This window comes from Acinonyx jubatus, chromosome B4 (genome assembly GCF_027475565.1).
Source record: "Acinonyx jubatus isolate Ajub_Pintada_27869175 chromosome B4, VMU_Ajub_asm_v1.0, whole genome shotgun sequence".
NCBI lineage: Eukaryota > Metazoa > Chordata > Mammalia > Carnivora > Felidae > Acinonyx > Acinonyx jubatus.
In genome coordinates, this window is record NC_069387.1 from 87,703,260 (window position 1) to 87,723,874 (window position 20,615).

Genomic DNA, 20,615 nt, shown 5'->3' on the forward strand with positions numbered 1-20,615 from the left:
CCTCTACTCCATGTGCATGCATGCACTGTCTCTCAAAAATAAATAAACATTAAAAAAAAAAAGAAGTAGGAAACCAGATCTTTAAAGTTACATGCATCGTTGCCTTATGGATAATAAGCACCAAGCAAATAGTGAATGAAATAATTGATCTGTCAGCCCTTCTTTTCCACTATTCCTAAATATAACCAAGAATAGCTCTATCCCCCAGGTAAAGAGGACTTCCATTTGTACAGTGTTTTAGAGTTACCAAAGTTTATGACATAGCAGTCTAGAACACCAAATCTGGAATCAGACTGTCAAGGTCTCAACTGTTGCTGCCACTTGCCAGCTGTGTGACCTTGGGCAAGTTAATTAACCTCTCTCTGCCTTTCTTGTGTCTTCTGTATAACAGAGAGAATAAAGGTACATACCTCCTAAGTGTTTTTAGAAAGACTAAATAAGCTATTATTTATAAAATGCTCAGAATGGTGTCTGGCACATCGGAAGCATTACATAATGCTTCTTCCCTAAATATATACATTGTACACATATATGTTAATGGTGTATATTATATATGTACACAGACATATTGTAAGTACTCAGCAAAGTTTGTTACACACACACACACACACACACACACCTAGGGACACACAATTGAGTGTCCACAATGACCTTGTAAGGTGAGCAGAAGTGTAAAATAAATTCCCTATACCTGGTAACTGGTAGATCCATTCCCGGAACCATGTCTCCTCACTTCTGTGCCACAAGTCGGAAAGTAATAAAGCCTTAATCCACTGATCCTCTCCAAACACATGGATACTTTTCAGATACATAATGACTTCATGACCCTAAATATTAAAATTTACCATAGATATTTTAATTATTTTGACTTAAAGTACAAGAAGAGTGTAGGATACATTATATGACTCTGTCAATAAGGAAAAAAAATGTTAATAGCTTCTGTGCAAAAGTTTTTGCATAGGATTTCACAAGTGCAAAGAAATCCATGATATGGTCACTTTCTGTGTGACAATACTCTTCTACAGTTAAGAAAAGATGGATTAGGAAAGATAAATTGAGTGTGTTCAAAGGAGAATTATGCAGGAGGTTTTAGTAGAGAAGAATTCAAAGAGGAAAATATGTTATTGGAGTACATTTAAATGTATATATGACTATCATGTCATTTGGTATGCAAATACTTGTGTTTGCATGAAGCTTATGGAGAAGCTATTATTTTCTTTGCAGTATGTGTAAAAAAAAGGCACCTTTGAAAAATAAAAGCTTTCTTCTACTTCTTTGAAAAAGAGAAAACTGTCTTATTTTATTTTAAATACAAAACACATTTAACTGCTGTCAACAGCTTACATTTTAAATAATGCAGTTTGTACTTGCATTCATTATCTGCAATTAGAGTTCTAAAAAGCTTTTAGTGTTTTTCTCCCCAACTTTTAAAAGTCATTCATTGTCATTGCTAACATTTTAGAAAATAGTGGAAACCCTAAGTCACATTGGAAAACTGAACAAAGAAATTTCCTTCTGGAAATTACCATCAAACTAGGTAGAAAACCCTCAGCTATTGTGCTGAACCATGTTATGATGGGATATTTACACCCTTTTCTTGCTAGTATTAGGTCAAGAATGTTTTCCTTTTTGGGGCTTCTTGGTGGCTCACTCAGTTAAGCCTCTGACTCTTCATTTCGGCACAGGTCACGATCTTATGCTTTGTCTGATCAAGTCCCACATCAGGCTCCATGCTGACCTTGGGGAGCCTGCTTGGGATTCTTGGTCTCTCGGTCTCTCTCTCTCTCCCCACCCCCTCAAAGTAAATAAATAAACATTTTTTAAAAAAAGAGAATGTTTTTCTTTTAACCCAGGCTAGTTTATAAGTATCACCATGCTGGCAGCCAGCTCAGTGTCCTTAGTTCATAAGGCTTAGTTTCTGCAAATCACTTGGTTACACTGGTCCTCAGCATCTAAATAAAGCAAGAGTTCAAGTCTTTTCTTCAGGGTGTTTTTAAAATAAATAATTCTCAGATACCCGGGGCTGTCTGGAATGCCTTTTCATCTATCTATGATGGAAGTCATATGTTCTCATTTCTTCCTGGATATTAGCAAGAAGAATACAGTCAGCTAAGCAACTGTGTGTGTGTGTGTGTGTGTGTGTGTGTGTTTGTGTGTGTGTGAGAGAGAGAGAGAGAGAGAGAGGTTTTTTTTTTTCACCCTCTCTTTAAAGATGTAATTGGAACCAGGACCCAAATGGTGTGCGGGTTTGCTTCAGGCAGGGTATACAAACAGAGCCAAGCCTCGAAATACAAGGTGTGTAGTAAATTCATTGACCTCGCTGTTTGCCCAGCTGTAGGGTCACTCCCTTTTCATTCCCCAGCTGCCCAGCTGCTTCTTAATGCTATTTTATTTTTCTTTTAAACTGGAGTAACCAACGAAACTTTTCCTGGACAGGTTTGGTAATTACTAAAAACAGACAACTTTGCAATTACACACAGCTCAGAAAAAGCTGCCATGCTTTGTACTTTAGCCCTTACTTTGTTCTTGTTCAAAATGCCTGTAATGTGATTTGCTAGCTTACCTTTTTAAGGAAAGACATTATCAGATTTTATGAAAATAAGTAAAAACTCTTCATTTACCCCATGTTTTCCTTTTCAAAAAGTCACCTTGGAAGTATGTATTAAGTTGAACCATAAGAAAGTGCTGACTTCCTACCTTCTATATAACCTACCAAAACAGCAATTTCATGTGCTTCAACCTAAGTAAATATATTGCGGTGATGCTTCCGGTTCCCAAACTATTTTAAGATTCATCTTTTGAGATGAAAAAAATATCAAGTTCCTTACTTCAAAATGTGACATTAAATCTCTTCTTAACAACTACATTTTAGTTATAAAGGTGGCTCTGAATAACTTCTGGTTATTTACGAATGAAATAAAATCTGTTTTATGTGGATGCAAATTTGACATAATTTATGGAAAAGTGCCACCACGGATAATTGGGTGCTAAATTCTGGTATGTTCCTTGATACGTCCATGGCATTGTAGTCCTACTGTGATATGTTGTTTCTTTTAAGGAGTATAAATGTGCTTAAAGTCAACAGGTTTCAGAATTGGCCCAGACGTCTGACTCTACTTATAAATAGCAGATTGAAATTATATTGGAAAACTGTGATTTTTAGGTAAAATCTTTGAAAATCTGTGACTTTTATCCTGTATCTAAAAAAACAAGGATTATATACAGATATAGTACATACTGTAAGAGTAAATATACTTATTACTCGAGAAAATGTTTGTTAAGCATCTCTGTTTTCTAAATGCTTTGGAAAATAACTATACAGATCACTTTTTTTTAGATTAGCAGAGTATTAACTAGGAAGTTTGTGTCAAAACTTCCAAAATGTGCAGATTGTCTAACTGTAATTCTCTGAAAATGTACCATAGGAAATATAATTTTGTGCATAAATATTTCTGTAACTAATATAATCAAAATGTTTAAAGATTCAAATTTTATTTTAACAAAAATTTTAGTTGAGAATTGTTTGTGTAAGTTTACAACATACATGGAAAGGATACATTAAAAACTTTATTTTCTATATATTCCTAAAGTTATTAAAATGCAACTTAGGTGTGTCATTTATAAAACAAGAAATAGGATACATATAAAGGGTTTCAGCACAGCTTTCTTTATAAAGCAAAAAGTTGAAATATCCTAAAATGTTCAACAATTGGAAATTAGTCAAGCTGTGTCCCAGTCATATAAAAAAATATTATACAGTCCTTAAAAATATTTTTAGAAAAACATTTAGTGTTATAGAAAAGTGTTCTGATCTGTCAAATGAAAAGAGGATATAGAAGATTAAAAATTGTTAACACAGTATGGCACAAATGTTTTAAAAGGAGAAACGTGTCATTTTCAAGTAAAGAAGTGTGTGTGTCTGTGTGTTTTCATAGGAAAAAGACCCAAGTGGCTGGACCAAAAATCTTAACAGTGGTTATCTCTGTGTGCTTTTTATATTTTCTTTTTTGTGTCATATGTTTTCTGCATTGAACATAAAGTATTGCTTTGTGGTCAGAAAAACAATTATTTTTAACTATGTATGTACGAACTTTAATATTTCCATTTTGTATTTTGACAAAAATACAATACAATACAGATACAATGTAGATTTTATACAAAAAAACTGTTTAGTAAAATCTGTACTAATTTGGAGTTTTTTATAATTCCAAGGTTGGGGTAAAATTTATCCATGAATAATGGTTTATTCTGCAGATTAATAATGCAGAGATTTTAGAGAACACTTTTAAGCTTCAGGGAACTTTTCAAGTGCACTGAAAGCATGCGTAAGACTCTGTAAATCACTTTTTCATCAAAGCCTATCCCCTAAGTGCCTCTTCCTGGCAGGTGAATTTGCATATTTCTCCTTGCTTTATGTAGACGCAATCGTCCATAATTCATCTGTTTGGCTAGCAATCTGGCTCTCCCCCTGCCAGTTGGAAGGTGATATTTTTAACATATTCCTCATATAATGGCTTCCATTCACTCTCTGAGTTATAGACAGGCATCTTGTAACAATTTGGGTCACATTTTCACAGGTGATGAAAACATACCATATGTATCATGCAGAGAGCATCAGTGCAGAGAGCAAACTGAAAGAGGCTGAGAAACAAGAAGAAAAGCAAATTGGAAGATCCGGTGACCCGGTCTTTCATATTAGACTGGAAGAGAGACATCAGCGGCGAAGCTCTGTAAAGAAAATTGAGAAAATGAAAGAAAAAGTAAGTAAAAACATTACAGAGCCTTTCTATCCTCACTTGAGGTGACAGCACTAAGAACCTCACTTGAGGTCACAGTTGCAATAACTGATAGACACACATTATAAATTGTGAAATGACACACATTTCCTCCAACAGGAATGAAAAATGTTTAAAAAATATAAAAATCATGTAATAACAGCTGGACATCATTTAGTATTGAATGCCAAGTATTCAGTACACAATGTGGAGAACTTGAATATTAACAAAGAGATTTCATTGCAAATGGGCCTGAAGCTCAAATACATACTTGGGTACTTTTAGTTCTTTAAATCAGTTTCAAAATGTACTTTTCTCAGAGGACTTCAAAGTTCATTTGTATATGTAGAATACATTGTTCAAATTAGTAGAAAGTCATGTATGTTTCTGTGACTAAGTGACTTTGTTCTCTTTCCCAATACCTGGACCTTCTTCATTTCCAGAGACAAGCAAAGTATTCGGAAAATAAGCTAAAATCAATTAAGGCACGGAATGAGTATCTCTTAACCCTTGAAGCAACCAATGCCTCGGTTTTCAAGTATTATATTCATGATCTTTCAGATTTAATTGACGTAAGTACTTGAAATTTTTATGTTTTCCATATTTTTTTTAACTTTTTTGAACTTATTTATTTTTTTTAGTGATCTCTACACCCGTACGCCCAATGTGGGACTTGATCACTAACGAGAGTGATCACTCACTCTTTCAGGGCGCCTGGATGGCTCAGTTGGTTAAGTGTCTGACTCTCGAGTTTGCCTCGGGTCATGATCTCATGGTTTGTGAGTTTGAGTCCAGCATCAGGCTCTGCATCAACACAGAGCCTGCTTGGGATTTTCTCTCTCCATCTCTCTCTCTGTCAAAATAAATAAATAAACTAAAAAAAAAAAAGAGTCATTCACTCTTCCAACTGAGCCAACCAGGCACCCCTATGTTTTCCATATTGAGATGTAATTAGCAATAACTGTATTTTATTGATTCTGGAATACTGTCATTTCTGAAACCGGTGTTATTTTATGCAATCCTTAGAAGGAAAAAATGCTGCCAGTTAAACTGTACATGTCGATTCTAAGATGCATGTGAAAAAGTGTGCATCCCAAAACCAATAGAAAGCAAATTATTAAGTTCCGTGAAGCTATGAATGCCTGGTAAATTCAGCTGGGAAGGGGACCTACTCATCTTTAAATTATGTGATGGTACAACCCTAAATGCATTCGTTGATTCCAAATACATTTCTTGGTTATTAGGGCGCCTGGGTGGGTCAGTTGGTTAAGCGTCCAACTTCGGCTCAAGTCATGATCTCATGGTTCATGGGTTCGAGCCCCGCATCGGGCTCTGTGCTGACAGCTCAGAGCCTGGAGCCTGCTTCAGGTTCTGTGTCTCCCTCCCTCTCTGTCCTTTACTCGCTCACACTCTCTCTCTCTCCTCCTGAAAAATAAATAAACATTAAAAAAAAATACATTTCTTGGGCCCCACTATTGTGAGATGCTGAGGCTTTGACAAACATATACACTTGTTTTTCCTTTTTTAAGTTTTTATTTTAATTCAAGTCAACGTACAATATTCTATTGATTTAAAGTGTATGGTATTATGATTTAACAGTTCCGTACACCACTCTGTGCTCATTACAACAGGTGCCTTCCTTAATTTCCATCACCTATTTTACCCATCCCCACCCCCAAGCATATACACTTCTTCAGGAATGGAAAGTGGAAAATACAGATGCTAAGCAAATGACGACACGCATGATAGCTTTGTTACTAGTTGTGGTAAATACTGTAAGCAAAATAGAGTGGACAGAAACCACGTTTATAAATTTATCTAACGCTATACTTTCCATCTGAGGATATACTATGAAAAGCGGTAATGGGGCTCATTCCGAACCCTCTAAGTCTATATGCACTGTTAGGTTCATGCGGTGATTACTGCTGTGACTTCCCATCTGCATCATGCTTTCATTCAGAAAATCTGCGCTGAGTAGCACGGTCACTGTGCCAACACTGTAGGAGACCACAGAGGTGACACAGACAGAAATCCCAGTCTAAAAACACACATATCTGCAAATAAAAGAAAAAAAGCAATGTTGTAAGAAAAGCACAGATGAAGTGATAGAGGTTCACAGAGTTTACTGCTGGGAACTTTATTCATGTGCTGCTTTGTATTGATTGAATTCAACAATTTAAAGATGATAAAATTTTTTCCTATGGCTCCTAGTAGATCTACAATAGGTTAAAGCAACTTTATTTATTTCAATTTAAATCTCATGGAGTTAACTATTTTAGAGCCACAGTTTGGGACTTCTGCAAAAGAATTGCTAAGTAAGGGAATTATTTTTTTTAGTTTATTAACACTGATGTACTTTTTTTATATATATATGAAGTTTGTTTATTTTGGGGAGTGAGCAAGCAGGAGAGGGGCAGACACCTTCGAGAGAGGGAGAGAAAGAGAATCCCAGGCGAGCTGTGCACTGTCAGATGCTTAACTGACTGAGCCACCCAGGCACCCCTGATGTGCCTTTTCTTTTTTTAATTTGAGTCTAAAAACAGTTTTATCTCCTACTGTCATAATTTCTTTATACAGAACCCTTTAGTAATAAAACCAGGAAAAACTTTTTTCTCTTCCTTTCTTACAAGTATTTTAATCAAGTAATCAATTTTCTTAAGGCACTCTGATGAAAGGAATTTTTTTTCTTCTAGACTTCTAGGTTTTCTGAATAAAAATGAATGATTTTATGGCCCCTGTTTTCAAACTTAGATTTGTAAGAATTCTGCAAAGTATATAGAATATAGAGCTAATTCTTTGTAACTACTCCACTTGCTTATTTTTTTGGTTTAGGGCTTATTTTTGAGGTACTTGGCTAGGCCCAAATGAGTTTAACGCAAGGAAAGGTCTCCATGTATTGAAAAGTATTTCTTTAACACCTGCAGGGTACCAAGCACTCTTCTTGACAGCGGGGATCCAGCAATGAACAAAACAAAAGTCCCTGTCTTCATGGAGTTTATGTAGTCGTTAAGGAGTCAGCTCATAAACATATTTACATGCACACACACATTATATAGTAGTGACAGTGCCATTAATAAAACCACCATCAGTCTACTTCTTTTGATGGTATTCAGGAAAAGCCTGGTATTTGAGCAGAGAAGTGAGCTGGAGAGCCCTATGCCTCTATGGGGAAGGAATCCCTCATACAGAAGGACTGGTAAGGCTCAAGGTATAGAGGCAGTGACTTGTTTGGCAAGCTGAAGATGCTCAAGGAATAGCAAACAACGGAGTAAGTGAGGAGGAAGGTTCTGGAAGAGAATGTAGACAGAAACCCAATTACTTAGGGTCTTTTGGACAGGAAAAGGAGTTTAGATTGTGTTCTAAGTGTGGCGGGAAGCCATTGAAGGGTTTTACTCAGGGAAGTGACATCACGTAGTTGACATTTTAAAGACTCATTCTGGCATCTGGGTGGAAAGCAGACTGAGGCGGGTGAGGAAGACAAGAGTGAAAACAGCGAGCTGTATCTAGTCTTTTGCCATTGTCCAGGCTAGAGATGGTGCTGACTTGGACTGGCATAGTAGCAATAAACCTGTGAGAAGTAGTTGGTTGGATTCAAAATATATTGAAAGTAGAGCTAATAGGAATTTGATATAGTAGTTGGAAAGAAGGATAAACATGACTCCAGGTTCAGGTCCTGAGTAACTAGGTTAACAATGGTGCTTTTTACTGAGTTGGGGACCCTGGAGAGAAGTGGGTTGAAGGGCAGGGAGCCCTAGTTCTGTTACATATAGTAAGATTGAGATAGCCATTGGCCATCTGTGTGGCGATGTGTGGTAGCATTCTCAGTACTATTGGCATGTATAGGACAGGATTAACATTTCAGGAAAGTCACATTCACTTGTGGGGAAATAGATTCTACTTACATAAATGGGTTAGAAAAAAGCTTAGGGTGGAAAGCTGCCACCACGGGGTGAAAAACGCCCAAGGTTAGCTACTGAGATATTGTAACAGGATCATGAGTACTTTCCATCTGACACCAATATACTATTGTACTTTGATCACAAACCCCACTTGCCCCCCAGACCCTTTGCTTCTTACACAAGTTAATGATTACTGTCTGATTGTTTTCTCCATGTCAACGTGTGTAAGGTCTTGTTTTCTTCATGTTCACCATGTGGGTAATATCTTGTGAGCTCAGTAAATACAGAGCCGAAACCCCTGTTCAGGGCTCTTGTCCCCAACCGGACATTAGCCTCTCATATTCAATTCTGCATCCGCTCTCTTGAGGGACAGGAGAGAACTCCAGATTCAGTCTGCGACCGTCACTGTCGTGGATATTTATAGAGCTCTTAGTCTGTGACAGGCAGGTTTCTACACATAATCTCACCAATTCATCACAAACCTCATGAGGTAAATACTATTTTCTACATTTTATAGATTAAAGCATTGAGGCTTAGGCCAGATAGCTTATCGAAGGTTACACAGTTAGGAGGTCTGATAGGCTTCAAACTCAGACATTTAACCTCCAAACTAATTAACTCTGATGTAAATAAGTAATGGTTAAATATATCAGGTAATTTTCAATTTTAAGAAAGGATGGACTTTTAAAAGATCAGCCTTAAATTTAAAATGTGAGTAATTCTCAGGGTGCCTGGCTTGCTCAGTTGGTTAAAGCATCCAACTTCAACTCAGGTCATAATCTCACAGATCTTGGGTTTGAGCCCCACATTGGGCTCTGCACTGACAGTGCGGACAGAGCCTGCTTGGGATTCTATCTCTCTCTCTCTCTCTCTCTCTCTCTCTCTGTCCCTCCCCCCCCCCCCACTTTCAAAAAAATAATAAATTGTGAGTAATTCTCAAATAATACAACTTCATTATGAATTTTGAAAGAAATAAGAAATGGGTTTGTTGTCATATTCAATTGAAGTTGAATCCTCTCAGTAAAAATTATGCATTCATTGACTCATCTTTGAGGCAGAGTGTGAATGTGTATGTTCCAAAATGGCTGCTTATTTTGTAGGAATGCAATTTGCATATATAGTGGTGATCCTAAAAACCATTAAGCTTGACCCTTACTGATGAAAAAGAAACAGAATGATTATTATGCAGAGGCATCTAGAATCCTTTATGCTTTGTGAGCTTATGTAGCAAAATCACTTTTATAGTGAGCTATCTAATAATTATTGGAAGAGTTGTGAATACCTCTAGTGAGGAAAAAGTCAAGACGTTTTTAATGCATAACATTTTATATATGAAATGACATGGAAGATGCTAAATGTATCTTTACTGAATCAAAGCATTGTAAATAATTAAGAATTCAAGTTGAGACCTTTTTTATATATTCCTCCCTTCGTTCTATTTGTGTCAATAATATGTCTCTTCTCTTATTAATTTCCTATGCTAGACCATGATGAATGGATCTATTGGTATAAAACAGTCATACACATTTCCCATAGAATTTGTATTTTGAAACAGTCTCTTATTATTACAGAATTAGTACATGTACTTTGTAGAAAATTAGAAGAAATTACATGCAAAAATAGCATGATCACATTCTTACCACCCCAGATCATCACTGCTAAAATGTAGACTTTTTTTGTGTCCACATACACACTTTTATACCAGAAGAGTATGAAAGCATATTTTATATACGGCTTTTTAACCTACTTTTTTCAGTAATCTCCATCTTTCCATTTCAGAAAATTTTCCGTTTAGGAAAATTTTAACTCCTCTAATGGCCAGACCATATTCCTAATTATGACCCCCCCCAAAAAACATTTTATAGCTAGTGTGTCTAGCCTAGACCAAATTTAGGATCACACATTGCATCTGGGTGATGTGTTCCTTTGGTTTGTTGGTTTTTTTTAATCTAACAAAGCCCCTATTGAGACATGGACAGCTGTTCCTCAGAACATCTCAGCTTCTGGATTTGTGTCCATTCGTTATGGTGTCAGTTAACCTGTTTCTCTATTCCCTGCATTTCCTACAAAGTAAATGTTATATAAAGTCTTGATAAATTCAAGTTAAGCACTTTGCAGCAGTTACACCATAGGTTATGTTGCTGTGTCTTATGTAGATACGTAACAACATCTGATTAAACCACCAGTAATGATGCTAAAATTGATCACTGGCTTGGGGTAATGTGACTCTGATGGCTCCATCAGAGTTAAGTGTTTTCCCCTTGCAACAAACAGGGTATTCTAAAACTTCTTGAATTTAGAGCCTATTAATTTGGAAGTATACTTATTTTTGGTTAGCAAAATGCTTTTTTTTTTATTTTGAGAGAGAGTGCACAGAGGAAGTGGAGGGACAGAGAGAGAGACTCCCAAGCAGGCTCTGTGCTGCCAGTGCAGAGCCAAATCTTGGAACTCTGTCCCACAAGCTGTGAGATCACGACTTGAGCCAAGATCAAGAGTTATGCCCAGCCAACCGACTGAGCCAGCCAGGTGCCCCCAAAATGCTTTTTTAGAGTTCAAATTAATTATGTAAATGAAAGGGCCGCCTGGCTGGCTCAGTCGGAGGAGCATGCGATTCTTGACCTCATGGTTGTGCATTCGAGCCCCACATTCAATGTAGAGATTACTTAAGTAAATAAAACTTTAAAAAAATGTTGTAAATTAAAGAATAACATATTTTTAGGCACTTCAGATTAATCACTTTACACATGTACTGTTTGAAACCCTATTCAATGGAATCCTCTTTTGTTAATTACTACAGTTCTAAAAAATCTAATGTAACACTTTGATAGACTAGTTCAAGTCTTTTCTGTGTATTTGAAGGTAATCTAATGTTTTTTTTACAAATATATTTAATAATTCCAATTTGTCTATTTTTTTATAAACTTCACCTTTACCTATCACTGTTAGTTTGAATTAATATACCTTTGTCTCTGTCTCTCTGAGAAGTGGCTATCGATCTGGAAGCATTGTATTTCTAAGTAATAGCTATTGGATTTCTTCTGGAATTTATTTTTAATAAATCTTAAATTCTCCATTGTGCTTTGTTGCAATTATTAACTTAATTTTGTGATGAACTCTACCCTGCAAACAACACTTCTATAAATTTAGTATGTAAATGAACTTGATCAAATTCAAACTAACAATGTAAGCTATCAGACCTCTAAAGTTTATCGAAGGTAATATAATGAAGAAAATGATGGCTCAGTTGTTAACCAAGTATTAGTTCAACTGGAAATATTTGAATATAGTATACCAAACAAGGTTTAGACATTTTTGGGTACTGCAAATACAGTTATCTCTAGGGAGAAGGGATGAGGTGATTTAGGAGAGGAATTTGGGGACTTTAAAAGCAGTATATATGTTTCACACTTTTCCGTAAGTATGGCACATTTTATATCTAAAAAAAGAAAAAAGTAAAATATGATGAAAGCATGCCTTAAGTATTAATGTAAAGCATACCAATGTACTTGTACTTTCCAGTCTTACAATATTATGATTTTTCTTTTCATAGAGCTCTGAGTAGTCTTCTTTTGTACAAACCTTATCTACTGGGTAGTTGTGGTTTCTATTTCTGAGATCTTTAATGTGGAACAAAAATGCTGTAGATATTTAGTGTTTTCACAATGTTGCATTTGGCACAACTTTTGCCTAATTTGGTATCAATTTTGTTTACTCTTAAGTCTTTTTTTTTTAATTTTGTTAATGTTTATTATTTATTTTTGAAAGAGACAGAGCACGAGTAGGGGAGGGACTGAGAGAGACAGACAGACAGACAGGCAGAATCCAAGGCAGGCTCCAGGCTCTGAGCTATCAGCGTGGAGCTCGATGTGAGGCTCAAACCCATGAACCGTGAGATCATGACCAGAGCCAAAGTCGAACCCTTAGGTGCCACCCAGCCACCTATTATACCACCCAGGCTCCTTTAATACCTATTTTAGTAGATTTATAATATTTAATAAATTTATAATAAATACAAATTGCACATATTTTACAATCAGCTGGGAAACATATAGATGAATTGTTGGAGAAAAAATGTACAAGAGTATTAAAGAGCACCTACTGGCTGTGTGTGTTCACAGTGGCCTTGGTCTTGGTCACTGTGTTTTAGAGCAGAAGTAGACAAGCTTTTTCTGAAAGGGACTAAATAGTAAATACTTAAGGCCTTGTGAGTCATATGGTCTCTGTCGCAATTACCGTAGTGCAAAAGCAGCCATAGATAAGTAAGCAATTGGGTGTGGTTATGTTGCAATCAAATTTTATTTACCACATCCAGCCCTTGGGCTAGATTTAATCCACTGGCCATAGCTTGCTGACCTATGATTGAGAGAATGAACTGTTAGTTAATCCAGAGTGTCACTTAAGCAGAAGACTGTTTAAGGTGGTTTCTCCCCTGAAAGTCCTAAGTAAATTTTCGTTTGTAGAGTAACAATCTCTTAGCTTGAAATCAGGTAGCAAATGGAATATAGTTAATTTCACAACAATAAAGGGTGTTTATTATGTTACTTTAAGCATAAATGTAAATTATAAGAAATATATTATAAATATTGTTATAAGGAATATATTGTAAATATTGGCCAAAGGAAATTTAATTGGCTTGGGAGAATAAAGGCATAATTATAAAGGAAAATAGATTGTAGTTTTATAAATAAAAGATTTCACATTTATGTGAAAGATTTCACATAATGATCATTAGTATCCCCAACAATAAGTGCAAAAAAGACTGTAACTGGGGCACCTGGGTGGCTTATTCGGTTAAGCTTCCCACACTTGGTTTCAGCTCCGGTCATGATCTTGTTTGTGGTCGTGGGATCAAGCCCCATGTCAGGCTTTGCTCTGGGTGTGGACTGTGCATGGGATTCTCTCCCTCTCCCTCTGCTCCTCCCCTGCTTGCTCTTGTGCACACACATGCACACACTCTCCTCTCTCTCTCTTTCTCTCTCAAAAAAAAAAAAAAAAAAAAAAACCAAGAAAACAAGACTGTAAGTAATTCTGTTATAATTGGGATGCATTGCAACCCAGAAGTAAAATCCTGCAGGCAACAAATATTTGTAATTGAATGTGGAGATTTTCAAGTGATTATAATTTGCTAAGAGAAAAGAATTAGAGGAGAGCACAAGTCTCATTTCCCATAATACCTAGATCTGTAATCAAATTCAGCCTTCTATATATCTGGAATTCTTAAAAATTTTTTTAATGTTTGTTTATTTTTGAGAGAGAGAGAGAGAGAGAGAGAGAGCATGAGCGTGGGAGGGGCAGAGAGGGAGGGAGACCTGGAATCTGAAACAGGCTCCAGGCTCTGAGCTGTCAGCACAGAGCCTGAGGCAGAGCTGGAACCCATAGGCCGTGAGATCATGACCTGAGCGGAAGTCGGACGCTTAACCAACTGAGCCACCCAGGTGCCCCTATATCTGGAATTCTTAAAACAACTGGTGATGTGGCCTCTTTCAGTCCATCCTCAAAAGGTATTCAGAGGAACACAGTCCTCAACAGTAGAATTCCATTGGTACTTTGTCCCATGGCTCCTGCCCGGTAATAATAAAGTATTTGTCATCTTTTGATATAGTTTCACAGTTTCAAATTACTCCCTGTAAAAGTTTGCAGGTCACCTTGTCATATGAAGGATAAATCTTTGTTACTCTTATGGAATACTGCAACAGAATAATCCCCTCCTGCAACTAATTTTCCTGGTAAAGATATCTGTCATGTATTTTATTAGCCATTTATACAGAATGAAATTGAAATTAGATTACATCATATACTGCATGTCATGTTTACTTTATCATTTTTAAGTAATCCTCTGTGCTAAAGCTTTTAGCCTTATCCTTTTGTCTCTAGAGACATGTGTTTAATTAAAAAGCAGCTTATTCAGAGTTCAGATTTTTCTTAGTTTGACGTATGCCCATACATAATAGTATTAAGATTTATCCATGAAAACCTGCCAAATTGGAATACTGCAGCCCCCATTTGACCTGAACTCCTATTAGGAAGATGATACAGAGATCATGGTAAATGGGTTAGGATAGTGTAGTTATCATGTAAACTGATTTGTGTGTTTTTATCCTTTTGTGATTGAAAGGGGATTTAAAAACTGAAATGGGTTAGATGACGAAGGTAGATGGCTTTAAAAGTTCCTTCCGATGGAGATGCCATGGGCTTTGTTAAAGGAAACTGCACCCGCCTGTTTTCCACCTGCAGCACAGGCTGCTCTAAGTCTCTAGGGCTGGTTGTTCCATCTTGGCTGTGAATGTTGAAAGTCGCCTAAGGCATGGTCCTTGGCTTTCTACCTCTTGGTCCCTTGCCTTGATGGCTGCTGGATTTCTGTCACCAGTCCTGATCATCTTGCAGGGCTTCAGATTTGTATCCAACTGCCTTCTGGACATCTCTGACCAGATGCCTAATGGGCATCTTGAACATGTCATATGCTCAGCTTTTTATCTCCATTTCCCCTTTCATCATCCTCATTCTCCATGCACATAACAACTTTTTCTCATCCATTTTTTACACCTTAGCAAGTGGCACGCCTTTCCACCCATTTGCGTAAACCAAAAACCCAGTTCTCTCATTTCTCACATATAAATGCATCAGCAAATCCTGTCATCTGTACCTCCTAAATATCCCACATCTTGCTATTTCTTGCTGCTTGTGCTGTCTCCTAGACAAAGCTCTTCGTCTCCTGCCTACACTTAGCTTTCTAAGATGTTACCCATCTTCCACTTAAGACCTTCTAATCAGTAATCCATTCCCCTCCCAAGCAGCCAGAGTATTAAATATAAACCAGACCTGTTGATACCTATTTAAAATTCTCCAAAGGCTTCCCATTGTCTTTAGAATAAAATCTAAACTATTCACCAAGACCTTATGTGAACTGGTGCCCACCTGCCACTCCGTGTCATCTTTTGCAACTTCCTCTTTAGTCACCATATGCTTTGGGTACATTGGCGTCTCTGTTCCCCAGACTCCTGTAAACTTTTTCCTGCCTGGGCCCTTTCTACTCATTGTCTAGGACACTCTTCCAGAGCTTTGCAGATCCCTTCTTTTCATTCATGTTGCACCCAGCTGCCCTATATAAAAGACCCACACCCTTTCCCCCAGCACTCCCTAGTCCTCTGTCTTCTCCATAGCATTTACCACCTGACCTATTTATCTGGGCTTGCTTTGTTCTCTCTCCTTCTTTGTGATTTGATTCAGGGTGGTTACAGAGATTTGTCCCGGAGATAAAATGCGTCTGGTGGCAGCTCCTCTGAGAAAAATAAGTGCCCATGGAGCGGGACATGTATTAGGCCACAAAGGATTATTGGTCCTACTCATTGGCTCAAGCATATGCAACCTCCATTCTCCTCCTGTTTCCTACTTTGTATCCATTTCGATGTACCATTTTGACATTTTTGTTGCACAGAAGAAACTCAAAACAAGTTTTGCTAAATGCTTGGCTGTGGTTATTAAAGCAGCAGCAAGAATTAAATTGTCAGCTCTTTATGGACCATCAGGAACCCAGACATGAGAGCAGGTGTGCAAAAGTTGCCTGTAGAATTTTAAACATCCAGTTCAGTCCCACAAGATGCCCATCTCTCACAAAACAAGTTAGTGGTTTCTGAGGTGAAGTACTGAATAGCTAGAGAGGAAAATAGTGAGGGACAAAGATAATTTATTCAGAAGAAATCAACTTTCTTCATTTGAGATCTGAAAAAGCTGTGAACTTACCTATTTCTGGTCCTGGGTTATGTGAAAACCATTTTTGCAATTGTTTGCTCAGGTTGCACTACTGTAGAAAGACTCAAAGTAAGGGGTAGACCAAGTCGTTACCCAATACCCAGGACTCTGGAATGGTCAAAGCCAAAGCTTATTAATTAAAAAGCCAGAGACGGGACCCAGGACAAAAGATCAAGGAAACCTCTCTGGTGGAGGCAAGAATGATGAAGTTAAGGTAGAATACTTCTGCAGAAGAGTTCCTTCTCTCTCCATTCTCATGACACCTGCAGTCACCTCGGAGCTTGGGGCTGCCCTGCGAATGATATTGGCTATTACTATTCCGAAAACATGTGTAGGACTCGTTTCCTTTGGAGTGCCATTATCTTCACTCCCATCTAGGACCAAACTTCTGCCCAGTAGGGCTTCTCATGTCCTAAGAGTTTATACAAACAAATTCTCTCCCTGACTAGCTGGGATCCATTTATACCTGACTGTATAACCACCAAGTATATATATCAGCCAACCTCTCAGCCTTTGGAGCAAGATGAAGTGTTTGTCACAGTTCTCAAAACCTGGATTTCATCTTTACTTCTGATACTATTTGCAACCCTTTTGCCTAAAGAAGCTAGCTTACTGTGGTGATTTAGACTAATACCTAGTGGGATATATCTTGACAGCTCTTAGGATATTAGAAAACGAATTCTCTTCTACTTCCAACACTCTTTCCTTCCCCAATTTTAATCCATAATTTTATGTGTCCATTCAGGTTTCCACCCATCAGAACAACACTGTTTTGTTTTCATGAAATATCTTACTGGTTTCTTATGTATTTTCATCATGAAAGGCATTTGGGTTATAACTCAACTCTTTGTGCAGAAGCTGGCTTTTCTTATCGTCATTAATAATTCATAAGCTCCATGGAATTACTTGAGGCCTTTTAACCAAGTATCGTGAATCTTAACATATCCAGTGTCATTTAGCTTCCAGTTTAGAAAAGAGACGATTCTGTGGCTGGCTTTGCTGTCTCGGGAGACCTTGAAAGAGAATTTTATTGTTTCTTTTAAAGTCCAGGATGCGTGAAAAACCTAGAGCATAGACAGTGCTGCATATCAGAAGTAACAGAAGCATGCTAATTAAGTGATCTTCTAGACTGATAAGCTCCCTAGGGATCAGAGAAGGCTATTGTCCACCAAGTTCATCACAGAAGCCTCCATGGTGAGGTATAGCATTCAAAATCCAGAAGACACCTGGGGAGTCCTTCTGGGTTGGGTGTGAAGTCACACGCATACTTCTCCCCAGCCTCTTAGGAAACCGCAGCCGAAAGCCAGGCTGCCTAACTAGGTCCAGACCTACCAAATCCACCTGGCCCCAGTTGGATGCCGAAGCATGCACCGTGCTTTCCTAACTTTGACATTTACTCCCCCAAAGAAGCAACTCTTAGAAATTTGAGTTTGCATCTGGGACTAATACAAACTTAACATGTATTTTTCAGAACTCTACCTCAATTAGGTAGTTGGTGGTTGAATTTCTTTATTTTTTCTCTTTTCCCCTTGCTCTTCCTTTCTCTGTTGAAAAGACACTTGGTTTGTGTGGAGGGTGCTTTTCTCTAAGTTGTTTCTTCCTCTTAATGTCAATTTTCCATGAACTCCCACTGAGATCAGTACTCCTAAAATAAAGCAGCTTCATTATAATCAAGCTGAATCTGTCTTCTTTCAGAATAGTGGTATGTTTTGAAGCACAAGTACATTTCAAAGAAACGAGGCCGTTTCCTTTCCCAATTCCTGTTTTCACAAGATGAGGTATTACTGAAAGGTGGAATAATTTTTTGGTCCCTCTGATGTGTATAAAACGGCTATGCAGAACCTTTATGGATTTTGAGGCGCAAAAGGAATAAAAGAGGACTTTGTTCATCTGAAACTAGAATTTTTTAATTAACTAAAGATCATTCTCTGTATTTGAGTGCAGCCGATTCCGCTAGAAATGTATCAATGATGAGACTGCTTCATTTCACAACTGTATTCTGCTTGCATTTGTAAATGTGACATAGCCTTTTTCTGATTTTGTAAATCAAATAATATTTAATCAAGGATATTCTCTTGCCCACTAGTAGAAATAACCACCAATGGACAGGGTTACAGTCCCTTTTATTTATTTATTTTTTTGAGAGGGAGAGAGAGAGAGATAGAGGGCACAAGTGAGCAAGGGGCAGAGAGGCACAGGGAGAGAGAAAGAAGGGGGGCTCAACTGAAGCGGGGTTTGTGTTCATCAAAAGTGGGGCTCATGCTCACCCCAAACGGCTCAACCCCAAGCTTGAGCTTACCTGATGTGGGACTCGCGCTCACGAACTGTGAGATCATGACCTGAGCCAAAGTCAGATGCTCAACCGACTGAGCCACCCAGGTGCCCTACAGGACCTTTTTTAAATCAGTGTTTTAGTGTAGTGCTTCTCAAAACTTCTAATGTACGTATAAATCCCCTGTGGATTTTTTTTTTTTAACTTCAGATTATAATTCAGCAGATCAGGGGTGGGGCCTTAGATTCTGCATTTTTGATCAGCTTCAGGTGATGCTGATGGTCTATAGACCACACTCTGAACAGCAAGATTTTATAATGTCTTCATAGAAAAATCCCAAATTTAATAGTTCTAAAATTGGAGTGTGAGGGTAGAAGTAAATATGTTGACATTTCAAAGGACAGGTCAGTGATTGAATCTGTAGCTTCATAAAAACAGATGTGATGGGGGCGCCTGGGTGGCTCAGTCCACCGAGTGTCCGACTTCGGTTCAGGTCATGATCTTGTGGTTCGTGGGTTTGAGCCCTGCATCAGGCTCTGTGCTGACAGCTCAGAGCCTGGAGCCTGCTTCGGGTTCTGTGTCTCCCTCTCTCTGCCCCTCCCATGCTCATGCTCTGTCTCAAAAATAAATAAACATTAAAAAATTAAAAAAAAAAAAACAGATCTGATGGTTCATATCCTGGTGGATGTTACTTCGTTTGTGCCCCTCTAGTGTTCTTTTAGTAGCAAAGTAATGGACAACTTATATTCGAATTCCTTGAGAATGGAAATTACATTTTACTGTATTCCAGTCTTCGTATTCCTGGAGCCTAGCAAATTCCCAGGCACCTAATAGACATCTAATTACTAGGTTAAACTGAATCAAATGGAATTGATTGGATTGCATTAGAACAATATAGGGATGGCCTGGTTTTGTACCTTTTAAAACCACTCCCTCTTCAGGAGATTTATATTGCTTTTATGTACAAATTTAAAATTCTTTCAGTAATTTATAGCTGACCAATATCCAGAGTTATATTTTTTTTTATTTTTTTTAAGTTTATTTTATTTTTGAGAGAGAAAGAGAGCATTAATGGAGGAGAGCAGAGAGAGAGGAAGACACAGAATCTGAAGCAGGCTCCAGGTTCTGAGCTGTCAGCACAGAGCCCGACGTGAAGCTCAAACTCACGAACTGCGAGATGACCTGAGCCGAAGTCAGACACTTAACCGACTGAGACACACAGGCACCCACATCCACAGTTATGTTTTTAAAATTGTATTCTCTTAAAATGCAACATGAAGAAAATAAATGCAAATACAAATTAAAGATAGTGAAGATTTAAGAATCCCCAAATTCTCTCTCTGATAAAAGGACTTTGTCAGTCATTTCTTATTTACAAATTTTGTTCTGGGGATAAGAAAGAAGGCATTCCTGAACTTTTTTGGCAGATTCAAAGCTGTTTTCTCACTTCTGAAAGAGTACAGATTATTATTGAGTCCTCAGTAAATTATGCAGATCCAAAACATTACAGTTAGTATGTTTGCATCCTACATGGATTTCAAAAAAATCGTAGGATCAGTATGCACAAATAACCTTAAATGCTATCTTTTATTATTTCCTTTCAGTATTTGCTTTTGCTTTTATTTTTTAACAGCTTTCTTTAGATATTATTCACATACCTATAGTTCACTTATTAAAAGGCTACAATTGGCTTGTAGTATATTCAGAGTTGTGTAGCTGTCACCACAGTCCTTTATAGAATATTTTCATTACTCCAAAGAGAAATCCTATACCCCTTAGCCACCACCATCACCCCAGTTTTTACATCCCCTAGCACCATTAATCTACCTTCTGTCTCTACAGATTTACCTATTGTGGACATTTCATATAAATGGAATCCTACAAGGTGTGGTCTCTTATGGCTGGTTTCATTCACTTAAA

At 37.5% G+C, this 20,615-nt stretch overlaps 1 protein-coding gene across 6 annotated transcripts in view; it reads left to right on the forward strand.

The window, feature by feature from the left end:
• Positions 1-20,615, forward strand: part of SRGAP1 (SLIT-ROBO Rho GTPase activating protein 1) — a 279,251-nt gene that overhangs the window by 183,470 nt on the left and 75,166 nt on the right. For all 6 annotated transcript variants that reach the window (XR_008300303.1, XM_027071346.2, XM_027071345.2 and 3 more), the window contains exons 5-6: positions 4,578-4,760; positions 5,219-5,347. Coding sequence is in view for 5 of the 6 variants with exons in the window: in XM_027071346.2 (XP_026927147.1) it covers positions 4,578-4,760; positions 5,219-5,347 (312 nt within the window). In the remaining variant the exon portion in view is untranslated. The remainder of the gene's footprint in view (positions 1-4,577; positions 4,761-5,218; positions 5,348-20,615) is intronic.